The sequence below is a fragment of the Sorex fumeus genome, unplaced genomic scaffold (assembly GCF_029834395.1).
Source record: "Sorex fumeus unplaced genomic scaffold, SorFum_2.1 ptg000063l, whole genome shotgun sequence".
Taxonomy (NCBI): domain Eukaryota; kingdom Metazoa; phylum Chordata; class Mammalia; order Eulipotyphla; family Soricidae; genus Sorex; species Sorex fumeus.
The window spans coordinates 45,427,507-45,438,861 of NW_026606120.1; the positions used below are offsets into that span (position 1 = coordinate 45,427,507).

Here is an 11,355-nt window from a genome sequence, read left to right on the forward strand (position 1 = left end):
GAAGGGCCAGAGAGATCATATCGGGAGAGATAGTGCTTGCCTTCCATGAAGCCAGCCCCAGTTTGATTGCCAGCACTGCATATGGTCCCCTGAGCCCTGCCAGGAGTGATTGCTGAGCACAGAGCCAGGACTAAATCCTGCACACCATCAAGGTACTGCCCCACCCCCCACAAAAACTGGACTGTGACAGATGTACATGGAACTTCCCTGAAAGATGGGAACATCCATATGACTGACACTCAGGCCTTGTCTCTTCCCAAGTGTGTAGTGGAGGTACTGGTTTTAGAAAGACACAGAGTTTGATTAGTAACATTAATCAAGAGAGGACTAGGTTATTGAATCCTTGATGCCGCAGATATCATTGCTTAAGAGTTCAAAGCAAGAAAGGAAAAACAAGTTAATTTAAAGAAAAAATGTTGAGGGGCTAGGAAGGATGGATGCTTTTATACAGGGGTCCTGAGTTTGATCCCTGGCTTCACCTGGGTTCCCAAGCACAATGTGGTGTAAGTACCAGGTGTGACCTCAAATCAGAATAATGGGGCCAGAGAGATAGTCCACTTGGCAAAGAGCTTGGATCTGACCCAGGTTCAATCCCTGCATGGTCCTCCGAGCACCTCCAGGAGTGATCCCTGAATACTGCCAGGTGTGGCCCAAAACAAAATGTAGAAAAAATAAATGAGGGAATAAGATTCAAGTGGTCAGGCACAGCATAAAAATAAGTTGAGTAAATAATAGTATAACTTGGATATAGTTGGAGGAGAAACCCCAAGTAAAACACAAAAGATAACATTTAGGAAACTGAGGCCAGAATGATAGTACAACAGGTAAGATGTTTGCCGTGCCTGCAGCCAGCCTGGGTTCAATCCCCAGCATCCCATATGTCGTCGTTTCCCCCCCACTCCCACCCAGCACCACCAGGAGTGATTCTTAAGTGCTGAGCCAGGAATAACCCCTGAGCTTAGCCAGGTGTGACTCAAAAAGCAAAAAAATAAATAAATAAAAACACATTTAGGAATCTGCTTCATGGGGGACAGGGGACGGGATGGGATGCTTATCTGATCAGTCTGAGTATTACTCTTTCCAAACATGAATCTGATGATTCTGATCCTGGCTGATCACATTGTAGACTCTTGCTGCTTTGGGAAACTTTGGCATTGTTAGTTGTTGGCATCACTTTCTTTGGTGTAATCTTCGATGCTACCTTTTTTTTTCTCTTCTAATCATGTAAAAGTAGTTAAAATAATTCCTGTTCAGGACTGGAAAGATAATACAATGGGTAGGGCACTTGCCTTCCGTGCACTTGACTCAGGTTTAATCCTCGGTGTCTCATATGGTCCTGTTCCCCCAGCACCACTGAGAGTTAATTCCTGAGTGTATAGCCAGGAGTAACCCCTGAGCATCACTGGATGTGATCCAAAAGACAAAATTTAAAAAATAATAAAATAACTCCTGGAGCATCATATATATGGGGTGGGAAGGGAATAAGAGGAAAAGAGAAAGACTGAAGTGAGAAGTATCTTGTTGTTGTATAGATAAACCAGTTTCATACCCAAGGAACCTAATTTGTTGTTCATGTTCAGCCCAAGGTCTTCATTTATTTTGTTTTTTTTGTTTGTGTGTGTGTGTGTGTGTTTTAATACCCTCAAGGTCCTTTCTCAGTCCTCTGCACAATTTTAATCATGCCCCACTCCCTGGGGCCATTTGGTCTATGTTGATTTTTACTGCAGTGGTTTGCCTAGCCCTTGGGCCTGTCCCTCAGGCCTGGCTGGGCTGGCTGTGGGGAGAGTGAGGAGAAGGGGGGGGGGGGGGCGCATGGGGTGGACAGGACACTGACACACTGTGGAGTCAGGGCTCTGCTCATCCAGTTCCTGCCACTCACTCTGGCTCACCATTCTGTGTCCCTGTAGGCTGTCCTGGAGGATCAGAGTCAGATGAGGCAGATGGAGTTGGAGATCAGACCCCTGTTCCTCGTACCAGACACCAACGGCTTCATCGACCACCTGGCCAGTCTGGCACGGCTGCTGGAGAGCAGGAAGTACATCCTGGTGGTGCCCCTTATCGGTGAGTCAGGCCAGAGCAGCCCTGCACGTGCTCAGCAAGCCCCTCCGCACACATGCCCCTCCGTCTCAGGGCCAGGCAGGCAGCGCCCTGGTGTGTGTGTGAGACAGGATTTGCAGGGAAGTGGGGGAATGGGTGGCGCAAGGAAAATTGTTTAATAATCACAGGAGTTCAAATTATTACAGCTGATCCGTGGCTTAAACTGCTTGAGCAAATGGACTCCTGTGTCCCAGCAACCAGAGGCTGCCTGAGCCCAGCCCTTGTTTTTATCCTTATAAAGCTTGCAGTAAAACAGCAAAGCTGGTTCCCGTTATTGGTAAACACTCAGCCCTGGCAGATAACGGCAGTGCTGCTGGGTGGTCTGGCAGGGAAGCTGGGAGGATTTTGAAGTGGTTAGATGCCTTTGGTCTGATTGTCTTGTAGCTTTTCATGATCATTCTGTTGGTTGGAGGTAGCATTCTTCTGGCCAGTGTCACCCTAAGGCCAGGCTGACAGAAACCTTCCAGAGTAAACCCTTGGCTCATGCCTGTGGATTCCTGTCACTTGGGTTCTTACCACTGTCTGGCCATTGGTGCTGGGGCAGGGTCAGCATCTCAGGACCCAGCTAGTTTGCATCTACCCTAGGAGCAGAGGGAGCCCAGCTGGTCTCCCTCCACGGACTGTCTAGGCACCCCCAATTCTTGGAGCTCTGCACTGGCCAGTCTCAGGCTGGGTTCTGGGCTCCGGGCTCCTATCAAGTGAAGGTGATACAGCGACTGTCACTATTATTAGTGAAGGGGGGTAGTTAGAGAGATGGTTGCACAGCCCAGACTCTCAGTGTCCCTTCCTCCGCAGCCACGATTTGGAGCACGTTCAGGAGCCATGTCCTCTGGAAGGGCTGCCAGACTGGCAGTCTGCCTGCCAAGCCACCTCTGACATGCATGCCAAGATGTTCCACTGGGCCTTCCCTCCCAGTCCCAAGTGTCTTAGTGCCAGATGAGGGTGGAAACAAAGGGCAGGAAACATCCGCCCCTGCACAGGCTGTAGAACCCTGGGGGGTTGTGGGAAGCACGTTAGCACCACCTGAGAATGTTGGCACTGAAGCAGCCCCCGTCCCGCCTCCACCCGCCCTGTCTTCCTTCCCCCTCCCCATGTGGCCTGGCCAGAACCTCCTAAGCCCAGGCCCACAGACCTAAGGGAAAGGTTTGCTGTTCTTCAGAAGTTGAGCGGCTTCTCTCTGAGACAGAGCAGCAGGACATCAAGTTACTCCAGCTTTGCCACCTCCCTCGCTGAATCCTGCAGTGGCATAAGCTTTCAGGAGACTTTCACAAGGACGAAAGTGAATTGATCACTTTTGGGCTACACGCTCAGGAAATGTTCTAACAGAGAGGTTAGCCGGCATGTCAAGAGCCCCCTGAGACAAACTTGAAATGAGACAGTACCATCCCAGGCCAGCAAGGTTTTTATTTCAGTTTTTTTGTTTGTTTGTTTGTTTGTTTTTGGGGGCACGCCCTGCAGTGCTCCTGGTTCTGTGCTTGGGAATCACTCCTGGCGAGGCTCGGAACCATATGGGGTACCAGGAACCAAACCCAGGTCAGCCACGTGCATGGCAAGCGACCTCCTGATCATGCTGATTGTGCCCGACTTTTTGTACTGCGTCTCCCTCCTTGTTCTTCAGGTATCAGGGAGAGGCAGGTTGCAGCAGTTGGCCTTGAGTAGAGGGAGATGCCAGATTTGGTGGGGAGAGAGCCAGGAAGGGACAGAGTCCAGTAGTTAGGAAATATGCCTCGCAAGTCCCCGACCCAGGTTCAGTCTCTGGCACCCTGTGGTTCCTTGAGCACCGCTGGGTACAGCCCTGAAGGCCCTCAGCACTGCTGGTCTAGCGCAAGGAATCAGCACCACGTCCTTGGGCCAGGCCCTTGCATTAAGCCATTGGTCCAGTTGGCTAAAAGAATAAGCAGTGGAGCCCCTGAATCCCTGAGCACCGCTCAGTTGCCATCCTCACCCCACCAAAAATGGGAGTGAATGCCCAGGGAGTATATAAAAGTCAGTAGATGCCCCCCAAGGTATATCAGGAAATGGTAGCCTGGTTCCAGCAGGCCAGGCCAGCGTCTTGAGCAGGGCCCTGGACTCACAGCAGATGCAAAAAGAAAGAATTCTGTGAGGCTTCCTGGGCCAACTCCTACCCTACTCCAAGCACGAAGGGTTAAGGCAGCCGCTTCCCTGCTTGTTTCTTGTGCTCTTTAACCTACTCCATGCTCCTTCACCCTGACCCCCGCACTGAGAAGCCCCGCCTGGTGCAGAAGCACAAACAAGCTTCCCCTTTGAAGCCTGTTTAGTTTGGAAGCAGGAAAGCAGATTTTGGGATGGAATACCAGTTTTTCCTGTTTGATGTTCTCTCTGCTGTACCATACAGCTCCTCAGCCTCAGCCATACATTGTGTGAACATTGCAACCCCAGGTTGCTGAAAGCCTGTGTGCATGTGTCTGTGTGTCTGTCCCTCTGTCTGTGTCTGTTTGTCTCCATGGGCTCTTTCCAGAAAGTATTCCTGAATACTCAGACAGTGAGTGCCAGGCTCACCATGGAACAGCATGCTCATGCCGACTCCCCGAGCCATGAATCATTACACTGAGGAGAGGCCTCAGACCCCAAACTCTCCCGGAGCCCCCAAGGAGTGCATATTTCCCACTTGACCTCAGGCTTTTGGCTGGAATTTTGGAAAGAATCTTCACCAGAAAATGAAGCTGTGTCCCAGACACATAGGCAGACAGGCGCGCACAGGCGCACGTGCAGTATCAGGAGGCAGATGTGCCAAGGGCATGGACATCGGGACTACCAGGGCCCTTGCAAGTCAGCCTGTGACCACAGCATCCCACTGGGTGATGTCCTTGCATACTGCTGAGGGTGGGGCGGGGAACTTTGCCCCTTTTGAGCAGCTGTGTTTAGGGGTACCCTCATGGATAAGGAAGAATGCCTCTTCTCCTTTCCATACCCTTGCTTCTCCTGAGGGATCCTTTCAATTTGATCCTATAGCTAAGGAATGCAATAGCGGGGCCAGGTTTCTTTCTCTGAATACAGCAGCTCCAGAAAATCCTTATAAGATACTCCCAGGAAGAAGCTGTGGGCCCTGGGGGAAGAGGAAGGAAGGGAAGAGTCAACCGTGGACTCAGGGACACAGGCTGCAGAGATAGTGCAGCCGGTAAGGGGGCTTGCCTTGCACAACGCCAGCACCCCACATGGTCCTTCAGCATCCCGTGTGCTTCCCCAGCACTGCCAGCACTGATCCCTGATTCTTTCCAAAATTCTTGCCAGCACAGCTTCTTGTGGCCCCAAATAAACAACAGCAAAAAGTTTAGGACGCTTCATGAGCCAGAGAGGTAGGACAGCAGGCAAGGTGCTTACCTTGCACACAGTCAGCCCTGGTTATATCCCTGGCACTACATATTACTCTTCAGCACCTGAGCACAGAGCCAGGACTAAGCCCTGAGCACCGCCAGCTGTGGCCTTCAAACAAAACTGTATGGGACACTTGTGGCCCTCTAGATTCCCAGTTACTCTCGAAGACCCCTGTGGGGTAGGGTGGATGCTTAACCTGGGAAGATGAGACACAGGGTACTGATGGAAAGCACTTGAGCTATTAACCTGTGGATACTCTTTCTCATCAGTGATCAATGAGCTGGACGGCCTGGCCAAGGGACAGGAGACAGACCACCGTGCTGGGGGCTATGCCCGTGTGGTCCAGGAAAAGGCTCGGAAATCCATCGAGTTCCTCGAGCGGCGATTTGAGAGTCGAGACTCTTGCCTCCGGGCTCTGACCAGCCGTGGCAACGAACTTGAATCCATTGCCTTCCGCAGTGAGGACATCACTGGCCAGCTGGTGAGAGCCCTGTTAGGAAGGGCGAGCCCACAGCCAGCCTTCATAACAGGGCCTACAGGAGGGCCCGCCTGACATGTGGGCCGGGGGGAGGCAGCCAGAAAGGAGGCTTTCCTTTCCTTGTGCTGTAGATTCCACAGCACAGAGGGACGCAGCCCCACAGGGCCTCAGCATGTGCGGGAGGGACTCGGGTGTGGCCTCCAGCACCAGAGGCAGAGGGTACCTGTGCTGCCTCCTCATGGCGCCCCCTCCTGCCCGTGGCACGTCTCACACGGTCTCTTCCAGGGTAACAACGATGACCTGATCCTCTCCTGCTGCCTCCACTACTGCAAAGACAAGGCTAAGGACTTTATGCCCACCAACAAAGGTACTGCAGTTTCGCCTCTCCCAGGGTGACCCATTCCCCTGCCCCCTTGTGTCTCACTGCCCCCAGCCCTAGAGGTTGGATCATTTCACCAGTTTTTAGCTGGGGAACTTGGAGAAAAACCTAAGGCTAGCCCAGTGCCCTTCTTTCCTGGAAATCACATCTCCCTGTCCCAGGCTGCCTCCTTCCCCCAGTCCACTCCCAGAGAAAGTTCTAACCCTGGGCCCACCAAGGCTGGGCCTAGTCCCAGAAGTCAGGCTCTAGCACAGTGGGTAGGGTGTTTGCCTTGCACACGGCCAACCCAGGTTTGAGCCCCGGCATCCCATATGGTCCCCTGAGCAATGCCAGGAGTAAATCCTGAGCACAGAGCCAGGAGTAACCTCTGAGCACCACCAGGTGTGACCCAAAAAAGAGAAAGAAAAAACGCTCTAGGCGGTGAGCTTTCCTCCCCCAGTGCATCCCTTTCCTCTCGTGTCCTCTGACAGTGAGAATGTCTTTTTCTGTTTGTTGTTTGGTTTTTGTTTGGTTTTCGTTTTGGTTTTGGTTTAGGGGCTGTACTGGTCAGTGTTCAGGGCTCACTCCTGGCCGACTTGGGAGATTGAACCCAACTTAGCCACGTGCAAGGCAAGTGCCCTACCTGCCGTCCTATTGCTCCAGCCCCAGTGAGAATGTCTTAATGATAGAAGATCGACCTCAGTCTGACCATGGTCTCCTGAGCCCAGCCCTCTGCAGCTCGGAGGAGGCCCATTTCCAGCGGTTGTACCGCCTTTTTGTTGGCCATGTTCACTCTGTCAGTTCATTCCCGAATGTTTATCCTGGATCACACCAGGGCAGAGGGACTTCCCCAGCATAGTGGATCTTTTCTTCCTGTTTCTGTGGTTGCTGTAGTACTTTGGAGACTGTCTGGAGTTAGGGGCAGGTACGAGTTTAAGCCCTCAGCCGAGTTACGGGATCTTTTTGGTGAGCAGAATCTGAGCAAAGCCCACCTTGGGGCGCTTGCGGGGGCTGGAGCACCTCGCCCTCAGCAGAGCTGCCACCCCTGCCCGGCCCCTTAGAGGCCAGAGTGTGAGTGCTCCCTGCCTGCCTCCCCCGGAGTCTGCCACTTGTCTTTTGGGCAGAATTCCTTGGGCTTCTTGCTCAGTATCATGTGCTGAGCTCCTCTTGTTTCTGTTTGGTTTCTGGCTCCCTACATTGTCTCTTTGAGTCCCTGTTGCCCACCCTTCTTTCTGGTCATTTACCTTGGCTGCCCTGGGCTGTCTCTCCCTGCTCTTCCCCCTCATGGAAGTGTAACCCCTCCCTCTCCCAGAGCAAAGTATCTGTAAAAAGCTGGTAAGGAGTCTTCAGTCAATGGCTGTGTTTTTGAGGGGCCCACCCTGCTGTGTGGCTTGCACAGTTCTGCCCCTGAAGATTCACGTGGTCAAAAGGCTTCCTGGCTGGTCAAGCCTAGCACCGTGGGCTCTGCTTCTGGGCAGCTTCCAAGAGGGAGCAGGGGACAGGGGGGCAGAAAGCTTTGTTGGGAAGCAGAGTTCTGATACTGCTCGCAGCCCCACCCAGGCATTTTGACTTTGACCCTGTGGTCGCCCCACCCCGTATTTCACCCCAAACAGCCTGCAGGAACCCATTGCCATCCTGGGGACCGCCCCTATCAGAATTACATCAGCAACGGCTGGTGTAATCAAACTCCATTTGTCAGTGTGAATTCTTAGCAGATTAACTTGTCAGATTCACAGAGAAACTATCACCAAATGTTTATGTGTAAACGATGTTTGAATTTTAAAATCATGTGGATTATGGCGGATGGGGCCTGACAAGATGACAGTCTCTGGTTTCTAACAAAGTGAAGTTACCAGTGTCAAAACAGAGGATGTTTATTGTTAAAAATGTCTCAAAGTATCCACAGAAACCCCTGCAGACCCCTGCCAGCAAGGCTGAGCCTTGGTTAACTGACCAAAGGCCTGGAACTTTCCTGCTCTGAGTCCCAGGGCCAGAATGGTGGGGCTGCAGACAGACTTAGGCAGCCAGCTGGGAGCCCCACATAACACCAGCACCACACCACACCACACCCCCAAACCACATTCACACACCCCAGAGGAGCCAGGCCCAGACAGTCAAGCGGTTTGAAAACATCCCTTTCCCCATGGCCGCCATCTTCGCCCTGTGCCCACCACAGCCCTGCACTTCCCGCCGTACCTTCTTCCATCGCCCTCTTTCCTGTGCCCACCATTAACCCTGAAAGCCTCTCTCTCCCCCGCTGCCCCAAACTCCTCCAGAGGCTTGTAGCCACCTCCTAGCCACCTGCCTGGAGCTGCCATGTCTGGAAGTGCTCGGACCTGGTCGGACACTTGCAGGCCCCCAGTCCCATGGGACTGACCTGTCTGCCCAGCCTCGTAATGGAAACCCCCCTCCAGGGGTCCTTCGTGGTGTAGGTGGGGCCTCCCTGGGAAGGAGGGGAGAGTCAGGTGTGAGTAAACGTCCCTGGTTTAAATTTTCCCCATACATGGAAAGGTTAGGAAATTGGGGGAATTCATCCTGCTCTCCCCCCCAAATATCTAAAAAGGGAGCATGAATATTAATACCATAAATCACAGTGACTAAATAAGTTTTTTAAAAAAGAATGAGGATCAGGTATTTGTGCCAACATAGATCTTTAGAATATATAAAAACTGAATAAAGTATGTCTAGTATGATCATAATGTTGTGGTGGGGAAGGCTTATGTAACAAGCATGCATACTTGTAAATGTGCAGAAAGACATCTGGAAGCACACACAGATCTCCCCCGGGGAGCAGGACAGACACAGGAAGGGAACGGGGAGGTGACCCTCGCTACCCCTGCTTTCTGCTCTTCTGTACTGTCCCAGGTTTTCATCATGTGTGTAGATTATTTTTATTTGAGAGGAAATTAATTTGTTGCAGCCTCAGGGGCAGCCATCGTGGCACAGCTCTGCCAGAGACCTTTGCCCTGCATTCCTCAGAGTGCCTGTCCCCTTGAAGCTTTGGGTTCACATGTGTCCATCTTTTGTTTCCTGCGTCTTGACTAGTTGAAGTGCGAGGGAAGGGTCCGCAGAGTGTTGTGAGTCAGTCACGCCAACAGGAGTGGAAGGAGAGGTCCTTCTCCTCCCTTAGTCCAGACACAGGGGGTGGCAGGTCTGGGGAGGTGGGGGATTTGGGCAGCCCCCCAGCTCCCCAGTGTGGCTCTGTCTTAGCCAGGAGGCTAGAAACACCTCTAGCTAATTGTCCAAAGGAGGGAAAGACCAAGGAAGAAAATGCTTACCCTCTAGCCCCATCCCTCTGGGAGCCGTGTTCCCTCCAGAGAGAGAGGAGGCAGCTGGTGCCTCTGTCCCCTGCCTCACTGAAGTCCTGCTCTCTCCTGCCGACAGAGGAGCCGATCCGGCTGCTGCGGGAGGTGGTGCTGTTAACTGATGACCGTAACCTACGGGTGAAGGCGCTGACGAGAAATGTGCCTGTGCGGGACATCCCGGCCTTCCTCACGTGGGCCCAGGTGGGCTGAGGGGGCCGCACCAGGGCCCACCCCTGTGGAACCGTTCCTGAGAGGCCACCAGGCGACTAGTGTAGCACAGAAGATGCCCACATGCCTGAGCCACCAATCCACCCAGAAAATAAACCATCCTCTTCCAACCCACGCCGTGGCCATGCTGTGGGGGAGCTGCTCCTCACAGAGCCCCTCCCAAGGGTCGGGCGGAAGATGCTGGGATCCTCCTGGGCTGCCAGGATTTAGCAGGGAGGTGGCTGGCTGCGGTGGAAGCAGGTGGGCCAGCCACACGGGCCGCCCCTGCTCTCGGCCTTTCTCCCTCCTGCTGTCTAGTTCCAGAGCTGGGGAAAGGACTCCTCCGCCAGGGACTCAGCCACTGTGCAGGTGGAGATGGGGCTTTGGGCTTCAGGTTTCCATCAGGTGCAGGTGAAATCCCAGGTCCCTTTCATTGTTTTTGGATGCCCTGTCCTGAGTGTGTAAGAGGCTTTGGCCATGCCACAGAGAGAGTCCCCAGGGTGGTCTCTCCTGAGGTCCAGTTCTCCCGGGGGTCTCCATTGCGTTCTGGACACCCTGTCCTAAACAGCAGCCCCGGTCCCCCACCTCTTCTACTCCACCTTGACCTCAGATACACACACCCCCCTCCTGCTGCTTTTCACCCTACCCGTATCAGCGCAGATCCTTGCACTTGGCCGCTGTGTTGCCCTTGGACAGTCAGGAGTCCAGAGGGAAAGAAGATCTAATCTTGGGCCCATGCTTCCTGGGTGGCCTTTACCTGCTCCCTCACCCCTCATTCTTCCTTTTGCCCTAGTTTCACCTTCACGAAGTTCCTTCATTCTCTGTCAGTTCTCTCTCCTGTCCTGCCCTTCTCCCCTAAAGTATCCCCCTCACCCTCCTTCCTGTTCTGGTCTTCACTCTATTGGTGGTCTCCTCAGTTTCCTCCCTTCAGTCCCTTGCCAGAGGGATTCTCACACCGAATCTTCCTCTTGTACCCATGGCAAGTACCTAATAAAGCTCTTCTACAAACCCTGGCCTTGCACAGGCCTCAGTGGCCCTAGAAATTTCCAGAATTGTACAGCCCAGCCTGAAGGGAGGATGGGCCAGTGCCTGGGAGGAGCACTGTCTAGCTTGGGGTCTTCACCATTTCTAGCTTTGCCTAGAAAAGCTTGACACGGGGCCCTTTGCCTCTTCAGCTGGCACCTGTGTTCAGAGCCTTACTCAGAGGTTTCTTGCTGGGGAACTTGGGGTTGGACAATACATTAGAGGAGCAGCCAGAAGTCAACCTTAGTGGGACCAGTGGGGGAATCCCCCCGAGCCTTCTGTCTTGACTGTAGACTGTACATCCCCTGCCCACAGGATGGCAGCATGGCCCAGTTCTGCCAGAACGAGGAGGGACTGTGCCAGAGCACCAAGGCCAATGGTCTGGGTTCTGAATCCTCCCAGGGCCTCAGAAGAGTGTGCTGTTTGGGGCACAAGGTCCCCAGCCTCGCCTCTCCCACAGACGAAAACGGGTGGGTGGGCGGGGGTGGGGTGGGAGACCGGACTCTCCGTGTGTCCCATTTGCAGCATTGGTTTTGTTTCCTTAATAAATT

General features: G+C 53.2%; 1 protein-coding gene across 1 annotated transcript in view; it reads left to right on the plus strand.

The window, feature by feature from the left end:
• SMG6 (SMG6 nonsense mediated mRNA decay factor) overlaps positions 1–11,284 on the plus strand; it is a 283,804-nt gene extending 272,520 nt beyond the window's left edge. Inside the window, exons 16-19 of the mRNA XM_056127857.1 lie at positions 1,908–2,061; positions 5,703–5,914; positions 6,197–6,278; positions 9,654–11,284. Of these exons, the coding sequence (XP_055983832.1) occupies positions 1,908–2,061; positions 5,703–5,914; positions 6,197–6,278; positions 9,654–9,784 (579 nt within the window). The 3' untranslated portion in view covers positions 9,785–11,284. The remainder of the gene's footprint in view (positions 1–1,907; positions 2,062–5,702; positions 5,915–6,196; positions 6,279–9,653) is intronic.
• The last annotated feature ends 71 nt before the right edge of the window (positions 11,285–11,355 follow it).